Source organism: Mesocricetus auratus, unplaced genomic scaffold (genome assembly GCF_017639785.1).
Source record: "Mesocricetus auratus isolate SY011 unplaced genomic scaffold, BCM_Maur_2.0 Super-Scaffold_100041, whole genome shotgun sequence".
In the NCBI taxonomy this organism is placed as follows: Eukaryota; Metazoa; Chordata; class Mammalia; order Rodentia; family Cricetidae; genus Mesocricetus; species Mesocricetus auratus.
In genome coordinates this window covers 9,815,618-9,837,098 of record NW_024429218.1, presented here as the reverse complement: position 1 = coordinate 9,837,098, position 21,481 = coordinate 9,815,618, and the positions used below count along the sequence as shown (strand labels likewise).

At 47.8% G+C, this 21,481-nt stretch overlaps 1 protein-coding gene across 1 annotated transcript; it reads right to left on the bottom strand.

The window, feature by feature from the left end:
* Positions 1-7,147, bottom strand: Ucp1 (uncoupling protein 1). Its single transcript, NM_001281332.1, is given in 6 exon segments — positions 1-115; positions 3,087-3,267; positions 4,186-4,287; positions 4,392-4,592; positions 5,971-6,169; positions 7,022-7,147. Coding segments are annotated over 6 exon segments (924 nt in total).
* Between the last annotated feature and the right edge of the window lie 14,334 nt (positions 7,148-21,481).

The window sequence follows — 21,481 nt, the reverse complement described above, 5'->3', positions numbered from 1 at the left end:
TTATGTGGTGCAGTCCACCGTCTGCCTCGACTTAGACAGCTCCTTCTTCAGCTGTTCAAAGCACACAAACATGATGACATTCCAGGACGCCAGCCGCAGGAAAGAAGGCACGAACCTGGGGAAACACAGGGCATGGTCGCTAGCTGTTGGAAAGCCATAGACGCCTTGGCGCCGCGAGCCGCTCACGTGACCCATAAAACACAAGGAATGAGATAAAATAAGATAAAAGAACTTGATTCTCATCTCTCCTCTGCCGACAACCAGGTTGCCTCTAGGCATCTTCTGTGTCTGTGTCTTGGAGGCAAGCTTACACTCTCAGACCAGACCTGCCTGTCTCCCCCCCATATGCAGAGCTGGAGCAAATCTCCTGAGATGGGGGTGTCCAGCCACGCCTCCCTCTCTTTGTGGGAAAGAAAATTTCCGCTTCGCAGTTACTTTCTAAACAGGAAGTAGGAAACTATTAGGGGAAGAAGCAGAGGGGAGAAATGAGGTGCGCAGCCTGCATGTGGTCCGCATCCAGGTGGGGAGCCCTGTGTGTCGTCGTCCCCCCCCCCATCACTTGAAAGACTCTGAAAGCCTGACTGTGGCTTGGTCAGTCCTAGGTTTGGGGAGTTCCACTAAACTACACAGAATGGCTTTTATATTAGTGGATTACTCCAGAAGACAAACGTGTTGCCATTTAAATCCGCGATGAACAGATATTTTGAAAACAATTTTGTGTGCCGGTGTTTTGCCTGCATGTGTGTCTGTGCGTGCCTGATGCTCGGTGAGGCCAGAGGGGCATCGGATCCTCCAGAAACTGGTGTTGTAGATGGATGTAAGTCACCATGTGAGTGTTGGGACTCGAACTCAGGTCTTCTGGAAGAACAGCTTGTGGTCTTAATCACTGAGCTGTCTCTGCGGCCTTGGATAGACTTTTTTTTTAACTGATTATTTTTTTAAAGAAGCCTTTCCTGCAAAAAGTACCTCCCAATGAGCTTTGCTTTCATTTGTTTTGTTTTAGCTTCAGACACATGGCAGTTAGCACCCCTGCTCCGGTCTCCCCAGTGCTGGACTACACGCATGCGCCAAGGCACTTAGTTTTCCCGGCTCCTACTCTTCCAGGGTTCCTCACTCCCAGATGCATGGGTTTTGTTGTTTCTTGTGAAAAGATAAAATAGTAACGTGAAGTTTGACATTTCAGTCGTTTTTTCAGTGTCTAACTCTGCAGCACTGAGTATACGTAAAATGTGTAGCACTGAGTATATGTACAATGTGTAGCATTGAGTATATGTAAAATGTGTAGCATTGAGTATACGTAAAATGTGTAGCACTGAGTATATGTACAATGTGTAGCACTGAGTATATGTACAATGTGTAGCATTGAGTATATGTACAATGGGTAGCATTGAGTATATGTACAATGGGTAGCATTGAGTATATGTACAATGTGTAGCATTGAGTATATGTAAAATGTGTAGCACTGAGTATATGTACAATGTGTAGCATTGAGTATACGTAAAATGTGTAGCACTGAGTATATGTACAATGTGTAGCACTGAGTATATGTACAATGTGTAGCATTGAGTATACGTACAATGGGTAGCATTGAGTATATGTACAATGGGTAGCATCAGCAGTGTTAATGGTACTCTGTAGCATTGAGTATATGTAGCATCACCAGTGTCAGGCTCCCTTGGCATTTTGTTTCCTCTTTATCCCTTTAACACTGGCTCCCCACCTCCTCTGTCAAAGGTCAGCCTGGCCATCCACCCCCACCCTTTTTTTTTGAGACAAGGTCTCTCCCTGAGACATGGGGCTCAATTCTTAGGCCAGCCTGGCTGCCAGCGAGCACCAGGGAACCTCTTGCTTCTGCTTGCCTAGCACTGGGACTGCAAACATGTGCCATCACGTTTGGCCTTTCACACAGGTCCTGGAACTGAATTCCAGTCCTCATGTACTTGTGGCCAGTGTGTCACAGAGAGACCCATCTCCTCCATCTTTGTTTCACTTTTAGAGGCAGGGTCTTTTTATGTGGCCCTGGCCAGCCTGAAGCTCACTCTGTACTCCAGGCTGGTCTTGAACTGATGGCAGTCCTTACATTAGCCTTAGCCTCTTACATTATGGAATTACAAGTACGTGCCACCACACCCAGCTCAGCTTGCTCAGTTTAGCTCCATTTGTCAAGACTATCCTGTATTAAAAAATATTTAAAATTTTGAAAAACAACATTTAAAAAATAAAATTGCAAAACATTAAATTATTAAGTGATTAAGAATTCATAAGATATGTCCATTTTAAGTTAATTTAATCTTATTTGTTTTTGTTTGGTTTTTTGAGACAGGGTTTCTTTGTGTAGCTTTGGAGCTATCTTGGAACTCACTCTGTAGACCAGGCTGGCCTTAAACTCACAGAGACCAGCCTGCCTCTGCCTCTTAAGTGCTGGGATTAAAGGAGTGTGCCACCACTGCCTGTCTTAAGTTAAATTTATAATGTATATTATCTATATTAATGAATTGTAAGAACAGATAGACTTGGCTTTTATATAATATGCATGATACATTAATATTTCATAATATTTATAAATCCTGGGGCATGGCTTTGCAATTCCAAAGGTTACAAAATATTACTATTTTATATTATTGTAATACTTGTTGAATACATTTAAAAACTATGTCATACTGTATTTTATTATGAAAGTGGTTTCCAATATAATGTAACATTGCTTTGTGGGAAAATGTGATGTATGTATGTCTCAATAGTACTTTTGACATGAGTGTAATCATTATCCAAGCAACATTTTCTGTGGTTTTGATTTAAAGGAAATTTAAAAAATCAGGCTGCGGAATAGCTCAACGATAGACTGCTTGTCTGCCACGTGCCAGGCCCTGGGTTTGATTCTCTCCAAGCACTACAAGAAAATAACTAAATTTATTTTCTGGCATGATGGGATTGGTGGATTGAAGACATTCATGAAAAGGCAGAGATATAGTTTGAGGCCATTGCATGGACCAGCCCTGGTAGGCTAAATGTTTTGCTGAGACGGTGTCCCCATGCCCACAGGCACCTTAAACACAACTTTATAGACACAGAAAGCCATACTCTACCCTTTGAAAAAAGCTGTTGGTCCTTCCTTGGTGAGCATGGTCATTGCACAGCTGGGTACACTTGGGTACTGTCCTGGCAGAGAGTTGATGAATCTCGTTTTCACTACGTCCGCCGGAGAGGCCAGGAATGTGGTGCAAAACCCAGCGACAAAAGCTGACAGTAAATGGCATGGCACGTCATCTGAAAGGGATCAGTGAGACACACCAACACCAAACTTTGAGTTGCCTGTAGAGCACTTGGAAACCCATCAGTAACAGGAAGTTAACGTGATATATTATGAATAGATTAGCATATAAAAAGCAAGCATATACTTGTTGCTAGAAAAAAAAACGTGGCTGATGGTAAATGACATAATGACTGCAAATCCATCCGCAGGTGTGTTATTTTAGAGTAGCACTGTTTTCTTTGGACCTGGTGTCATGGCTTGGTCCATAAGCGTCCAATACTGTTCCATTGAACTCAAGTCCCCAGAGGAGACTATCTGTGCTCATCTGGATATGATTCAGATGAAACTAGTGATTAACTCTGCATGTCAGCCACTCCTGATGCTTGCCGCTTCTGCCGTCCAGGGGGAAGAATCCCAATACAAGCTCGCTTCTTAGTATTAACTGAGAGTATGGTCACAACATCCCTTTGCACTGTTACTGTTTCCAATGCAGCTTTTAAACTTTAGGTCTTTTTTGCTTCCTAAAAGATCCCATTTGTCAGGTGTGATGGGACACACTTCTAACCCAGCACTTGAGAGGCAGAGGCGAGAAGAATTCAAGTTCACGACCAGCCTGGTCTGCATACTGTGCACCAGACCAGCTAGGGTTACATTGCGAGCTTCTCTCTTTTTTTTTCCTGCCCTGTGAGCTCTCTCTCTCTCTCTCTCTCTCTCTCTCTCTCTCTCTCTCTCTCTCTCTCTCTCTCTCTCTGTCTGTCTCTGTCTCTCTCTCACACACACATACACACACACACACACACACACACACACACACACACCTCTCAAAAGAGAAACTGCTGGAATTAAGGATTAAGGAATTCAATACACTGTGGCTTTAGGACCCCCAGCTGAGATTGGAAGGTACAGACACGTTTGTTGTATCTGGGAAGTACCTGCCAGTATTTGGTTGTTCACAAGGGCCCCCTTCATGAGGTCATATGTTACCAGCTCTACACAGTTGATGATGACATTCCTCAACAGGTTAGGGGTCGTCCCTGGAGAAAAACAAGACAACATTTCATAAATGAAGTTTATGATAAGGCACTCATTGGGTAGATGCGCCTTAATTATTATGAAAGTCAACCCGATGGTTAGTTACCTTTCCAGAGTGTTGAAAAGCTTTCTGTTGTGGCTATAATTCTATAAGCATTGTAGGTCCCAGTGTAGCGGGGTTTGATCCCGTGTAGGTGGCTCTGTGCTTGGAGTCTGACTTTCACGACCTCGGTAGGTTGCCCGATGAATACCGCCACACCTCCGGTCATTAAGCCAGCTGAGATCCTGTTTCCCAAAGTGGGAGGCGCTGTCCAAGAAGAATAGAAGATTGATTCAGAAAAGAAAATCAAGACCCCCCACTCATCCACTTATCTTTTACATTTTGTGGCCAGTTTGTGTGTGTGTGTGTGTGTGTGTGTGTGTGTGTGTGTGTGCATGTGGTGTGTGTGTGTGTGCATGCGTGTGCCAGAGGACAATCTCTTCCCATCCTTCTTCAGGAAGCCATTGTTTTGTTTTGTTTTGAGACAGGAGCTCTAATGGGCAGCTAGCAGACAGCCTCGCTGGCCGCCATGCCCCAGTGCTCTGAATTCACTTCCTGAGCCCTGAAGTTACAGGTGTTGGGCATCACACCTGGATTTAGGGCAATAGTGAGAGCTCCAGGGACTGGACTTGGGTCCTTGTGCTTGCCAGGCCAGCAAGTTGCTGCCTGATAGTCTCCTAGCTCTAGTATGTTTACGTTGTGTCTTTTCGTCTTCCCTAGTACTCAGTCAGCTGTTGAGCATGAGCACCTCCCAGCTCTAGTATTACATTTTTGAGAGAAAGAAACGTCTGTTGCTGAAGACCGACGTCAAATGAACCCTGAAACTCAACATTAAGGCCTTTTGTGGTCTGTCTACTTCTACTTCCAGTCTATAAATCAGGGGTAATAACACCACACTCATGGGGTGTGTGAGTTCATATTGGTAACACTCATTGCACACAGAGCACACGCCGAGATGGAGACAGCTGCCTTTTTTAGTTGTGATACGGTTGCACTTTTTTCCCTCGCTGTTCTCAGCCAGGAAGATTTTAAATAGGTATTCTTTTCTAATTGCAATTGCCTTCACTAGGGCTGGATTTCACCAGGTGATGCTTCTTGTACTGACGTCATCTCCTCCCTAAGACAGTTTCCCTATTTTCTCCCACAAGAAATGTGTTTATTCAGAAACGTGAAAGCCATCTTGCATTCCTACTTTTATATTAAGCCTTACTTCTAGTTTTTCACCAAATTTAATCAACTGTGTTTTTTTTTAAAGCATTCTGATTGGCATCCTGGTTCTTCCCGGTATGCCATAGGGCATGCCACAATCATTTGTGGCTTCCTGACTTCTACCTTTTATATACATATTCTCTACTGCTGCCAAAGTAATCTTTTGAAGTTTAAGTGTGCTAATGACATTTACTTAGCTTATTTTTTTTGTCATGCTAGAGATTGAACCCAAGGCCAAGAGCCCTACCATTGAACTCTATCCCCAGCTCTTTATTTCTGATCTTTTGAGACAGAATCTTTCTAGGTAGCTCAGACTGGGCTTGACCTCTGATCGTCTTGTGTCCAGTTCCTGCTAGGCAAATACACTGTCACTCCCTTTTCAGTTTGTGCATAGAGTGTGGTCTGGGGCATAGCCCCACCCCCCAGCACTCCTTACTCTCTTTCCCTGAAGAGAAGTACTCCTGGACAGTATCGTAGAGGCCAATCCTGAGTGAGGCAAAGCTGATTTGTCTCTGGATACCAGCAGGAAGACCACTGTACAGTTTCGGCAACCCTTCTGTTTTTGCCAGGGTGGTGATGGTCCCCAGGACACCTTTATACCTAATGGTACTGGAGATCTGGCCTTCACCTTGTATCTGGAAATCAAAACGGTGAAAGTCAGAGGGAAGTGGTTGTCCATGAAGGGAGGTGTCATTCATACCTGGTGAGGACTGAAGACTGGCATATGGACATTATGGAGATGCCTGGGCAAGGCCTGCCAGTGCCCAGTGCGGCTCCTTTTTAAGTGGCCTTATTCAGCAACCTCTCCTGCAAACAACTCCATATTTGTATCTGCCTCCCTCCCTCTTTCCCTCCCTCCCTCCCTCCCTATCAATCAAGCTGTCATCTATGTATGTATGTATGTATCTATCTATCTATCTGTCATCTCTTTACCTGTGTATCTAATCTATCATCTCTCTATCATCTATCTCTCTATCTATTCTCTCTCTCTCTCTCTCTCTCTCTCTCTCTCTCTCTCTCTCTCTCTCTCTCTCTCTCTCTCTCTCTCCCTCTCCCTCTCTCTCTCTCTCTCTCCCTCTCATCTATCTCGGTGGTGGAGCTGGCTACAGTGCAGGCTCTGAACATCTGAACAAGGTACCCCAGGAACTTGCCACAGACCCTAAGCGCAGAATGGGACAGGTACTTCGAAGAATCAAAGGAAGGTAAAACACGAAGCTTGGAAACTCTGAGGGGTATATGCTAAGGACCTCACCGTGCTCCGGACACCGTAGCCATAAGAAGGGTTTGGCGGATGTCACAGTCAACCCATTACCTGCAGCTCTTCAGCAAACCGGGGAAAGGGGTCCCATTTCCTCTCCTACAGCACCCAGTTCCAAGACAGAGCCACACTGAGAAAGAGTGGTTTCTTAAACCACAGCACCCATCACAGAGATGCCCACAGCAGTCCCTCTGCCTGGAGAACGCTCGACAACTTCACTGGACTCTACCTGAAGCCGGACTTTGGCTGTGTCCAGCGGGAAGGTGATGATGTCTGCCAGGCAGGCCGCCACACCCGCTGAGAAGATCTTGACCCCCATGGTGGGGTGCACTTCAGAAGTTGTTGGGTTCACCATCTTGGCTAGGGGGACTGAGAGACGCGAATGCAAGCCCAGAAGGACTCAGCCCTGAAGGTAAGTAACAGAGGCACTGCTGCCTGGTGTGGGCACCGAACCCGCGACTTTTGACTTCTGGGACAGCCACCCGGGCCGGGTGGTGACACTGCGGAGCCGGCACTGCTGCGGGACTTAAAGGTGAGCCGTGTCCTTGCTCCTCCCTTGGACCAGGAGTTGCTCCACACCTCTGTTTTCCCAGCCTGGGGGCGATGATTTATATAGCCCGATCGCTGGAGGAGGGGTAAGTGGCTGAGCGGGGCCAGGTCTCCCAAGATCGGCTAGTGAGGCGCCCGGCAGGGGCGTGCCCTGGGGTGCGGAAGCCTCCAAGTCGCGCGTCACTCCTGAAGCCCTGGCCCGCACGGCTGGTTTGGCACCAGTTCCCGGTGATACCCGGAGGACACACCGAGGAGCCTCATCCTGCGTCCCCACACCACACGTCGTACCTCCGCTACTCTTCAGCGGCGCAGGCAGCATCGACCCGGTTGGAGGGCAGGGGCAGCTCCAGTGAACAAGTGCGATCTGATTCTCATCCTGCTGCTGCCACAGAGTCCCGCAGCAGTGAACTTTCCCACAAAAGGCATGAACTTTCCCACAAAAGGATGTGTAGGACCCACATCCCGGTCCCGGGCTTCCCTTTCTTCTCCTTCAGTTCTGAATGCTCCCTTCTCCACATTCCTTTCCAAATGCCAGCTTCAGACTGTTGTGCGTGTGAGTCTGTATGTCTGTGTGTGTGCACACGCACGCGCGTGGCGGGGGCAGGGGTCCATGCAAACCCTATTAACATTCTAAACTTTTACAAGAAGGTGTTTTGTGTTGATCACTTTTAGCAGGCAGAGGTCAAATGAGCGCATAAGCATGTTAGCAAGCCTATTGCCGATCTCTGTGGTCTGGGAAATGACTATCCTTCGGTTAGTTCTTATTGGGAGTACAGGAAGGGACAGAGGTTGCAGGTCTGGCTGCGACTCTGCCATGTGACCAGCTTCATGACCCTGAGGAAGTCCTCCAGCTTTGGCTTATAATTGTGTCAAATCTAGTCCCAGATTTGAGATCCTGCTAGTAACAGTTCCAACATTGGAATATGGGCTTGTGGAGGGGAAAGGAGTTTTTCTTACTTCTGTCTTTGAGCAAGGATTTATCTTGAGCATTTACTTATAAAATACTGTTTTTAAAATACTGTTTAAAAAGCCGTGAGAAAGAGAGCAGGCTGGAGCTCACACACAGAGACACCAAAGGACCACCAGGTGTTACCTGCATTTTCGCACAGCATCCAGGCTCTGTTACTCAACACCGTCCCCAGAAGAGTGAATCGACTCAGGCACATCTCCAAGAGCGGGACATGTAAGACAAAGTTCCCCGGACACCACACTTAAAGGAAAAAGTGTGCGTAAACTGAGGAGCATCCACAATGACACAGGCTTCTGGGGCTTGACCCAGGAAAGCAGTGATGAGTAGCGGAGGCTTGTCAGTGTTGTGTGTGAAGACAAACCCGCTGGGAGAAGCAGAACGCCTTTTGTTGACCTGGTGACTGGGAAATCAAATGATGGGGAGGAAGGAGAGGTAGGGGCAAGAAGTTGAGAAGATGTGTGGATGAAAAAGCATTAGGAACAGTGGACTCCGAGAATCTGTAGGTCTGCGCAGTGTAAACGGTAAAATGCTCCGATGAATGAATGGCACATCTAATCAGATAACACAGCCTGTGGAAGGCTTACTATGGAGTCAGACAACATTCGAAGATGACACTGAATTAAAGTAGATGGCAGTTGTCTCAAGCAGTCGGCAGGGTCCTTTTTAACTTCCATAAGATAATACTTTTCCATCTTAGAATTATTTGGAGAAAGTGGTGTCACTGTTTTTCATAAAACCCTCCCATAGGAAACTTCATGCCACTCGCAGAGAATCAAAGCTGAGAGGTACTTAGAGGTCATCAGTGCAGAGGTGAAGGCACGAGGAGCTCAAGAGGCACTCCTGTTGTCCCTCACCCATGCCCCAACCACTCAAGAGCAGCCACCTCGGACCTTCAGATACTCAGTTCAACACACCAAGTCATCTCAGTTGATGTGAGTGCAAAGAATAACTGCCCAACTTGTCCTGAGTTACTGACCCCAACAAGTGGGATGTGGCTGGCTAGGAGGCAATCTGGTCCTTTGGGAGCATTTGGGAGCAGGGGCAGGAAGCTGTTGAGTTCAAACACAGCTTGGGCTACACAGGGAAACTCTGTCTCAGACAAAATGAAATAATATGAAAGTGAGATGTTACAAAGTGACGGTCAAAGTAGCACTGGGCAGACAAAGCGCCAGCTCCTGTTGTATAAACATGTGCTGCTGTCACCCTCCTCCTCAAACCTTCACCAGGGGCACTAGAGGCAACAGATGTGTGCTGAGTTTCTGCACCGGGCTATAAAGGGAGCTCACAAAACTTTGTAAGGAGCAGGATGCAGTAAGCACTGATTTGTTCCCAGACTGCCCATGTTTGCATGTGTTAAAGGTGGAACTGGTGAACTAGAGGATGGAGCGGAAGGACACAGTGAGAAGAGGAGGAGGTACAGGTTTGTTAGAGGTATGAACAGCCCAGAAGAGTTCAGGGCAAGCAGGCAGTGAGGACCAGAGAAGCAGTTCAGTCCCCTGGCTGCAAGGAAGAATGAAAGCACAAACTCCCTGGATGCTAACACTGAGTGGGAAGCAGTCAGGTAAGCCTCTGTCAGCTCAGGGCAATGGTAGTGGAGTGCCCATGATGTGCTTGGCACAGTGCCCCGCCTTGAAGGTCAGAGGGCAAGCGGAACGAAAAGCTCACACGAGGAGACCCTGTGATGTCAGCTCAAGACGGGGGTGGGGGGTGGTTCTAGATTCGGAGAGGGCTGACTTGTGCTGCCCCCAGAGCCTCTGGGAAGTGGGACAAAGTTTGCCTTGTACTGGAGAGAACACTAGGGGAGAGGCTGGGATCCCCAGAGAGTCAGATTTCTGCTCTCCTGGCAGCAAGAGTGGAGAGGTGATGACTAGTTCAGTGTGACCAAGGGTGACTGACCTTGTGTGACGTCGCAAAGGAGCAGCAGCAAGGTTCCCTGACCGAGTGTCCACGTTCTCTTAATATGTAGGCCACCTTCTACAAAGGCAGCTGCTCACAGTGTCCCCGCTGCAGAATCACTGAACAAATGTGTTCACCACCGAAGCAGCACAGGGGTTCACCACCGAAGAAGCACCTCCCATAGCGAGTTTTTTAGCTATCTCAAGTAGGGAATGTCAGGACACAACAATACAGATAGATGTTCACGTGACAATTTTTAAAAGAAGTAATACAGACCCGAAACATACAAGGGGTTACATTTAATTCTGCTAATACAGAAATGTGCAACATCCCTCTAAGAACACCTTTCTCTACTAACCTTAGAATTAATATAACACACATTTTTAATTTAGCGTTAGAGATATAATTAAACAAACTATTCATGTCCTTGAAACTTGGAATGTTAAATTATCAGTATTCTGTTAGTGATAGCCTTGCAAGTTGATATAATTATTTTGAGAGTGATTTGGCAGTATGCCTTGAGCTCTGAAGATGTTTACGTCTTGGGAAGCAGTGATGCTACTTACACCTTAAAGTAACTATCCAGCCACAAGTCATCACAGCTTAGTAATTAAAAGAGAAACAAATGTGAGTGCCACGCTCATTTTGGTGCCCAGACATACATCTCTGGGATTGGCTGAAGTGGTATACATTCTCTGGTGAGAGATATTGCCATCAGAAATCAATGCCGAAGTGGGAAAGGAGACTCTCCTAGGGATAGGGAATGAGCAGTAGGATGGCTGGGTCGGGTCGCTTAGTTCAAGCAGTAGGAGGACTGGGTGGGGTCGCTTAGTTCAGTCCATCCTAAAAGAGAGCGTTTATCAAGCTGTACAGAGGAATCATCCCGTCCGTCTCAATTCTGACCAGGGTGGTCTACAACACTGTGATTAACAACAGTTTGTCCTCAACCTGTGGGTCGAGATCCCTTCACAGGGGTTGCATATCAGCTATCCCACATATCAGATATGTACATTATAATTCATAACAGTAGTAACATTACAGTTATGAGATAGCCAGAAAACAGTTTTATGATTGGGGTGCCCACAGAATGAGGAACTGTATTAAAGGATTGCAGCATCAGTAAGGTTGAGAAGCACTAGATTAGCAGAACAAAATGCCTGTGTTCAAAGCCACCGGAAATAGGGACTGGAAATGAGCATTACATTTTTTGACTTTTCTGAAGCTCAAGCCCTTCGCTTTTGGGGCTAGAAAGATGGCTCAGCAGTTGAGAACACTTCTTGCTCTTCCAGAGGACTGTTGCCAGCACCCATGTTGGGCAGCTCACAACCGCCTGTCACTTCAGCTCCAGGGGATCTAATGCCCTCGCCTGGACTCTGAGGGTACCTGCTGGACACACCTGCTGGGCACACCCATGGATACCCATAAAGGTTTACAAAATGATTAGCTTTTGCAGTGCGCACTCCCGTATCAATTAGACCATTTTTACGAACAAGCCATTTGATGTTAAGAACCTGATGCATAAAATACGTACAACACTCATAAACTTAAGAAGCATGCGTCCTTTAATGCATTTGACCAACACATATACAGCATTGCACCAACGTCAGATAATGTTGTAGGAGACTTACAAACTGTAGCACAGTTCCCCATGTGTTACACACTGTTAGATACACACACCCTTGATCTACAGACTGTAGTTATCCTCTCCTCACAGAGCAGGAGACTCAGGTGCTCAGGGACGAGCAAGGTCCCCTAACCAGTGTACAGAGGAGCACTTAGGGTCTGTCTAGCCGCCAGACTCAGCGCCGCATGACACATCAACTGTTTGCTGGGTATGTTTGTGGCATGCCACTTTCCTGTGATTTGAAGATGTATACTAGCTATTAGGATTCCCAATATGTTGTCCGATAAGTTATGTCAAGTGCACATTTTTAATTGATTTCTTTGTAGCCCTAAGAAACTGACAAAGGCCACAAAGGGCACGAGAAACATGTGAAAATCTTTAGTAAGTGGGACTGGAGAGGTGGTGCAGTGGTTAGGGGCACTTACTGCTCTTCCAGAGGGCCAGCATTTGGTCCTCAGCAGCCATGCTGGGCAGCTCAAAACCATCTACAACGCCAGCTCCAGGGCATCCGATGCCTTCTAGCCTCCATGGGTACCGTCGCACATGTGGTAGACACGTGCAGAGACACACATATGACTAAAAACCCCTTCCATAGCACTCGACAGGAAAGACAAGGAAGGTTGGCGGACACAGTGTAGGGAAATGAGGCTTCCGGGATTTGTGGCGAATGGAGGAAGAGAAAGCAAAGGACGTGTACAACAGGACGTTTCTGTCCCCAGATCCAGTGTGTGGGGGATAGGGGACAGGTTCGTTCACACGGAACTCAGGCGAAGGAGTGGTGCAGAGGAGACACATTACAGGTGGGCCTGTCACATGTATGTAGCATGACAGTGGTGTGTTGGGCAGCGGCCTGGAGAAGGGCTGTAGCTGCTTGGGGCCATGCCTCTTCCATTGCTGTAGGTATCAAAGTAACATGAATCCAGAGTGTTGGGTTAGCTGCCGTAACTCTGCTACACACAGACGTGAACCTGCATTGGTTGTCTGTGTGAGCTTGGTGAGAAATCTCTTTAATCTTTTTTTTTCTTGAGGCAGGGTTTCTTTGTGTAGCCCTGCCTGTCCTGGAACTTGCTCTGTAGACCAGGCTGGCCTGTAACTCACAGAGATCCGCCTGCCTCTGCCTCCCCAAATGCTGGGATTAGAGGCGTGCGCCGCCACTCCCTGGCTTCTCTAATCTTTTTAAGCTTCTGTGTTCTTGTCAGTGAAATGGGACAGTAATCATAACTTCAGGGATATTAGGAGGATTCATATAAAGAACTCTAGCACAATGAAGACTGGGTGTAAGAAGACAAATGGTTATTATGATCACAGTTTTAACTAGTAGGTTTGAGGACCCCTTCGTAGGTGTAGGGCACATAAGCACTGAACTACATGTCTCAGCTGCCTCACTTACTCCTCAGATCCTCACGTCCTCCGAGGCCATGGTTCTGGCCACCTTCAGACTGAGTTCTTAGGTGGGAGAGGCAGGGCCAGCTCCCAGATATCCCTGTTGAGAACAGAGGTGAAATGGGGACATGGAGGCTCAGAGTCAGCCTTGAGGCTTCTGGCTCCCCGTGGCTCCTGCTCAGATGGGGACACGGTTGTCAGGTCAGAGGTCACAGATCTGTCCCAGGGCGCTCTCCTTCCACCAGCCCCACCCCCTCTGCAGCTCTCAGACAACTGGAAATTGCAGAATGGTGCATCATGTCGGGTGGGAAGGACTTGGTGAAGGGTGAAGGGTTGCACCCTGAGCGTGAACGTGACAGGCAGTGGAGGAAGGAGGGAAGAGAAATGAAGGTGACATTGGGAACGTCCTCTGGGGCGTCTGTGTTTGTTGGCCTATTTGGCAGACTGGGATGAGCCAGGTGGCCTTTACAGCCTGGATCCACTCTCTGTGACCAAATCCTGCAGGACCTGGTGTGACCAGTCGATGATACAGAGAGACTGTGTTCCTGAGGGCGGAGGCACAGTGGCTTCTCAGCAGCCAGCCTGCTGTGCTGCGGACGCCTCCCAATAGATCAGGATCACCTAAGCTGAGTACGGCAGCCTGAGGAGGAGCACCCGGCCACCAGCATGCGCTACCTTACCTGCAAGGTCGGAGTCAGAAAGGACGCAAGCTGAACACCAACATTCATCTCTCTCGGATCCCTGACTGTTGATGCTATGTGAGCGAGCAGGTGCCTCCCGCTCTGCCATGCTTGTTATACACCGTTACAGATGCTATCCCTTCAAACCACAAACAAAAGCAAACGTTCCCATCTCAAGGCACTTTTTCAGGCACTTTGTCACAGAAGTATAAATAAGTAAAACAAAACAAAACAAAACAAAAAACCAATCAAACAACAACAACCACAAAAAACCTCCCTGCTCATCCCTCCCTTAAAAAAAAAAACTATTTGCTTGCCTGGTAGAATCAGGCAAGTCTTCTACTCTTCTTTTATCCGTGGGAACAATGAACCCTGTCTTGTAGGGATGTTAGAAGAATTAGAAAGAACATATCATATGCAATGCTCTGGACATCCATGCATCCTCAGAGCAAACGGAAGCAGTTATTTTTGCCACAGGTCGTCATGTAAGGGCTGTGTCAAACAACTTATCTCCCTAGAACTGTGGGTGGAAAGTAAGTGCCAAGGAATAGGAGAAACCAATTAGAGAACAACCAGAGAAAGCCCCATTGTGGGGCCACTGGAGGACCAAAGTCTGGGAAGATTTGAGCGCTAAGGGCATTTAGGGGTCACTGGCAACTCGATTCTGCCTGTGTTTTCTCCTAGGTGTCTAGGCAGGGATCTGGCTGTTTCCTCTCCCGTGTGATCTTGCCAGGTCAGGGCTCTTGACCTGGGGCCGTCTGACCTTCGTGAATTCTGGCTTTCCAGGCCTGTTCCTCTCTTCCAGCTGCTTCTGAGTCTACAGGGAGGGTGGGGCGAGGGGAGGCCATGACAGCCAGGCTCCAAATGGTGTGGTAACTGTGGCTAAGTTTACAAATCCTTTGGGGCTTTCTTGTCTAACTTGCTAAATAAGCAACTACCAGTGTTGACCTTGAAGAAAGGGTCAACAATCTTTGTTTCTACACAGACTGACCCGCACCATTTATTGAGAACGGCCTATGCTTTGCATCACGACGGAATCCGATGGGTACGTTTGGCTCTGTTTGTGAGCCCTCTGCTTCTACCCCCTTCGAGCTGATGTTTTACCCAAGCCTCCACACATCTGAACCACTGCAGCTGATACTCAGCAGTGCCATAGACTCTGCCCTTTCAGACCTGTTGGCTTTTGAAGGCTCTGTAACTTCTCACTCATTTTAGAGCTAGTTTACATGGCCACTAAAAACAAGGCAAAATGAAACTCCAACTGGAGTTAGATTAATTTAATTATAACTTCATATAATTAGATCAAACTGGAAAGAAAAGCAGAAATACTTCTAGGAGTGAATCTTACAGTTCATGAATGCAATATGTTCCTTCATTTTCTTAAGCTGTCCTTACTTGCCATTAATAATGTTTAAGTATTATTTGGGCTCCTATTATGCTGGGTTTATTCTGAGGTTTATGATGTTTTTGATAATATAATAGCTAGTATGATAATTTTATGCATGTGTGTACGTAGGTACGCATGTGTGTAGAGGGGGTGAGGGCATCTCATATGTGTGTTATACACCATATAGAGGGCAAGGGACAAAGTTAGGTGCCGTTCCTCAGACTCCATCTACCCTGCTTTTTGGAGAAAGCATCTCCAAACTCAAGTAGCTAGCTGACATTATTATGTGAGTGTTCTTAAAAAATCAGTATTTATGTAGGCTGGCCATTTATTTACTTATCAGACCTTCCTGCACTTAAAAAAAGTTGTGTGTGGTGGATGCTTGTGCTCGAATGTGTGTGTGGGGGGGGATGTGGGTGTAGGTGTGTGAATTTGTGCACGCACACAGCGGTAGAGGAGGACGTCAGATGTCCTCATGTACCAGTCTCTGCCCTATTCCCCTGAGACAGGCTCTCTTGCCTAGCAGCTGTTGAGACTCAGCGACCCTCCTGTCTCTGCTCTGAACTCACCTGCAACCCTGTGGCCAATCCTGACTTTTTTTTCCCCCAGGTCCCCTTGCTTGCATAGCAAGAGCTCTTTCTCACTGAACCATCTGCCCAACCCTTCCCTGCATTTCTATGTCTCTCTTTAGGCTGGGCAGCGGTGGCGCACACCTTTTAATCCCAGCACCCACGACGCAGAGAGGCAGCCAGTTCTCTCAGTTTGAGGCCAGCCTTGATCTACAGAGTGAGAATGGCCAGGGCTACACAGAGAAACCCTCAAAAACAAACGAACAAACAACAACAACCAACCAAACAAAAAAGACTCCCCTGAAGTATTTCTAAATATTATGCGCTATCAATTGTTACGGAGCTCTGATAATGAAACTCCTCCCTCCATTTTGAACCTGTATCATTTGGACTGAAGGGCTGGTTGGTACTAGAAGGTCAGAAGCACATCCAAAGCCTTTGAGAGGTGGGGCACTGACTACACACACTCCCTGGTGCTTTTGTTTGCATCCGAGAGACAGCCCCAATCAGAATCTCTTACCAAAACAAATGGGCTACACTTGGAGACGTGAGCTTACATTTGGTGCCTTTTAAGCAAACCGGACTACTTTCCCTGCCAAGTAAGAAGAAAAAGGTTTTTTTCCCCTATAAATAGTGAAAAGTGACAGAGAAGTTGGTTATTTCCATTCTCAAGTGAATCCAGTTCTCTTGGGGAAGTGGCAGCCTGTAATACAGATGGGATTCCCTCTCCCACTCACCGGTGGTGTCCTGGGAAAGCACTCAGGCATACACCTCCTGAGAGGGAGGACTGCCCCGGGTCCCCGTCAGGGCTGTGTGGCTACCCAAGTGCTGTGACATCCTGCACACTCGATAGAATTCAAAGTACAAATACACTCCCAGATTTGGTTTAATTCTATAAAACCGAGTGAGCTTAAATATTTATGGTCTCAAGTTACCTGAAAATAAAATTACTGAATTTGGACTGAATAATCCCTGATACATTTTGAAATATATAGACATTATTCTGTAATGAGGATGAAGGCAGGCTCTGCAGAACCGGGAAAGGGCTGAAGATAAACACACGATCAAGAAGTGTGCTCAAGCTGGTGTGCAGGTAACACCGGACTGTGGACTGGTCAGGATTAAGAATTACCGTGGAAGCACACCTCTGTGATTCATGAGGCTACTTCTTTAAAGGGTTCACTGATCAGTGAAGCCCACCCTGCATGTGGGTGGTGCCATTGGGGGGGGCTGGGACAGAGAATAAAAGACAAAGCAAGCTGAAGCCGTGTCCAGTCTCTCTGCTTCCTGTAGATACAATGTGACCAGCTCCCTCTGCTCCTGCTGCGCCTGTAGATACAATGTGACCAGCTCCCTCTGCTCCTGCTGCCCCTGTAGATACAATGTGACCAGCTCCTTCCACTCCTGCTTCGAGTGTAGATACAATGTGACCAGCCCCCTCGGCTCCCGCTCCGTGTCTTCCCTGCCATGGTGGACTGTACCTCCAAATGGTGAGCCAAAAGAACACCTTCCTTCCTTCAGTGGCCTTTGTTGGGTGTTTTATCACAACACAAAGGAAAGTAATGACTGTACCTGGGCTTCACAGAATGGTGGGCAATGCTGGGCTTCCAGAAAATACAAACTAGCGTGTCGGGCACAGGACTGCAGGTTTTAATGAGCTCATCTGCTCTCTCTAGGTTTTCCCCGGGCTACAGGGGAAGACGTTTGTTCTCCTGAGTAGGGCTACAGCCTTAGCACCCGGGCCACTGCTCCCTATCACCTGTGCCGCTGTCATGTACGCTGCCCTGATCAGGTCTGGCTGATCAGTCACAGCACCTCCACAAATCCAGACTCTCAGGCCTTATGGGTGGAATACGGAAGCCTGGGCTTGGAGATGGAGCCCTGGGTCTGGGGCTCTTGACTCTAGCAGAACAGTGATGCCATTCAGGGAGTGGTCCCCAGCGTTAGAACCACCGATGACACATCTGATCCACTGCCTTAGTTCAGGACTACACTTAGAACTGGGCAGCCCTATTCCCAGCTAGATCCTCATGTGTGCTGTGCTGAGTGAAGGCTTGACTTAGAAAATGGCTTATACTAAGACGTTGGTCATTTTCTTTGTTCTCATTTTTGTTTCTTTGGAAACAGGACCAGATGTATTCCAAACTGGCTTTGAACTTGCTAAGTAGCCAAGGATGACTCTGACTCCAGGCTTGAGCCGTGAGGCCCAGCTTAGTAATTGCTGTCTCTAATGAAAGACTGTTAACTCATGCAGACCTAAAACAAGCATGTTTTGGTGTATGGAGAGTGCTCGGGAAGGTTTCAGCACTACGCTTTATCTGAACGCCTGCATCACATTCTGTACCCACGGACGCTGACAGGCCGAGAGACATCCACTTCAAACACGGAGGCTCCGTGGGCAGTCCTTGCTCCAATAATGCCCTGTGGACGCTTCTGTCTACAGTGAGGATGCCTGCTATTCACGGCTCTGCTCTCGGGGGGCATGAGAGGAAGACTGGATATCCCCAAAGGGACTCAGAGCTGTGTGGGAAGGAGTGCCTGGGAGCAGGTATGTGCATAGGTACAATCAGGGGGTGCGTAAAACAGGCCCCTGAAGCATGGCACCCATGGGCTGCGCTTAAAGACAGCTCTGAGTCCAACTAGCTCTCTGGCTGTTGGCGTTTTGGGTTGTTGTGTAAATGGATATTTGGGAAAATGGGCAGGACGAAAAACAGGCGGCAAGGGCAGAGCTTGTCTATGGCTTGGTTTCACGGAAAGGCTCTCTGGATTTCCGCTGTGCTCACTCACAACCTGGACTTGCTTTGCCACGCACAGCCACCCCAGTGGAAGCTGCCACCAGTGGAGAAGGAAAGGCAAGAGGACAGGCAGGGGCCAATCGGGCCAGGGCAGGGTCTCAGAGCCCTAGGATCTCTTCTCACTTCTGTGCGTCTGCTTCCTCTGTAGACGGAGTGAGGACGACTGGGCACGTGGTTTCCGATGCAAAGCTTCCCACTGACACCTGACTCAGCTGCCCCTGGCCCTCGGACCCTCAATGCCTTGGGATGCCACCACTGAGGGTGGCATTTGGGAAGCTAGGGAGATAGCTTAGTTGGTAAAATGCTGCCGGTATGGACATAAGGTCCTCGCATCTATCCCCAGCACCCATAAGGTAAGAGGGCATGGTGGCAAGTGCTTGCAACTCCAGAGCAGGAGAGGCAGACAGGCTGAATCTCATGTTTCATCGGCTGGGCAGCTGAACCTACTCAGTGAGCTCCAGGCCATTGAGAGTCTCTGTCTCAAAAAACAAGGATGACGGCTTCTAGGGATTAGCACCTGAGGTTGACCTGTGGCCTGCAACATGCATGTGCACACAAATGCACACACACACACACACACACACACACACACACACACACACACACACACACGGCACTGACAGTCGTTCCTCCCCGTGTTTCTGACATTTAGCTTCACTATTCTGCTCTGAGCTCGTCTTTGTTTCCTCTCAACATTGTGTCTGTATTTTTGGATTTGGGGATGGCAATGACACCATTTTGTCTGCTGGTGTCATCATCTATGAGCTTTCTTAGTGTAAGAGCACGCTACATCCCTTCTTTGAGAGTATTCAGGCTGTCTTATGTTTCTAGTCCTGCCCTTGACTCATTCTGTGGCTTTTGTTTATTTAGTTTGAGTCCTTTGGGGATTTGCTTCGGTTCCACTTAGTCCTTAAAAGTTTATGTACGTACATACACGCGTGTGTGTGAACCCATGCATGTTCATGTACGTGGAGATGCACAGATGTAGCTGGGTATACTTGCACATGTGTTCTTGACTGTAGAGGACAAAGGACAGCCTCAGCATCTTTTGTCAGAAGTCACTCACCATTTTTGTTTTTAAGACAGGGTCACTCTTTGGCCTATAATTGGTCAAGAAGGCTAGACTGGCTGGCGGATGGTCCCAGGGATCTGTCTGTCTCTCCCTCCCCAGCACTGGGATTAAAAGCCCTCACCCAGTCTTATCTTGTCTTGTCTTTTCTTAAGTGTGGGATCCCGGGAACCAAATTCAGGTCCTCACACCTGTCTACCCACTATGTGTGTAAAGGGCAGCTGTTGCTCTTCTTTGCAGAGGAAACTAAGGGGTTCTCAAAACTCGGAGCTCTGAGGGAGGTGCAAGGCCGAAGGGCAGCCTTCCCTGGCTGTGCTTTGTGCAAGGTTGCCGAACCCCTTAGAGGAAAATCAGCCACAACCTACTACTGAGCTTCTCAGTGAGCCAGTGGTTGTTAGGGCCGCTAGGGAGTCGTCTGAGTCCCGAGCAGCTCACTGACAGGAGAGGGTCCCACGTGCTGGCTTTGGAGGAAGGCTCTGTGACTAAGGCGGCTTGCTCTGGTAGAGACGCAGCTTTGGCAGGGTCCTGGGAGGAGGGTTGTCAGCTTAGAGTCATGAACCTAAGAGGAAATTACACAGTAAGCAGTAATAAAATCCAGGTGAAATATTTAGTGGCGGGCAGTCTGTGTTGTTAGAGACGTTCTCTGTCTTCCAGTGACTCTTTTATTCTTGGTTTCCTGAATTGTAAGATGAAGGAGGAGGGGGAGGAGGAGTAAGAAAAACAAGGGGAAGGGGAAGAGGAGGAAGAGGAAGAGGAAAAGGAAGAGGAGAAATTACTTGTGGTACCTGCAGAGAGTCCAGCCCGGAACCATCCTCTTGGTATTGTCTCCACCACTCTTGATTCAAAGCTCTGTCTCCTTGCTCGACCCCCCCCTCAGCTGTGTGCAGCATGGAGGGGTGGGGCACTCTTCTGTTAATTTTGTCCAGAGAAGTAAAACTTTAGCTAGACTGTATTAAATATGGGCTTCAAACCCAGTCCCGTGGAACTAGCTTTAACCCAACATTACCCCCTAGTGGGAGAGAGTAGAATAGATGATGTTAGGAGCCAGTGTGGAACACAGCAGAAAGGACAGAACTGGAGGCCCCTGGTCGGGTCTTCCCTGCAGCAAACACAAAGGGGGTGTAGCCCAGTTGACAGAGAGCTCGCCTGACACACATGCAAAACACTGGGGAGGTGGAGGCAGGCGTTTCAAAGTCGTTCTTGGTTGCACACCGAGTTCCCTTTAGGGGGGTGTGTGTCACACGCTGCAACGCAAAGGTTGAGTTTCAAAATTGTGTCAAGTTACCAAGAAGACGTGCCGTGGTGAGAACATGTTGGACCCACAACTCATTGAGGCATTTTGCTTTTTAAGGTAAAAAGCAGGGGATGTTTCCTGCTGTGCAACCCAAGCCTGGGACCACTAGCTATACAGTAGTAGAGACGTCCGTCTGCAGGTGAGTGGATAATAAAAGACTTTGGTATGTACGCACAATGGAATTTTATTCAGGTGTAATGAAGAAGAAATTACGTGATTCGCAAGGACAATTGGATGGACCTGAAAAAATAGTAGATTAGGTAGCCCCAACTCATCAGCATCCCCTTTGGGGCTTAGCTCCTAGTTCTACATGTGTGTATTTATGTGACAGTGATTAGGATAAGGTCAGAAACTAGCTAGGGGCCATGAGAGGCAGGGAGAGGTCTTAAGGGAGGGAGGGAGGGCGAGGCATGTAGTGCAACACAGGTGATGTAAAAGAGGGAGGGAAGCCGGGCGTTGGTGGCGCACGCCTT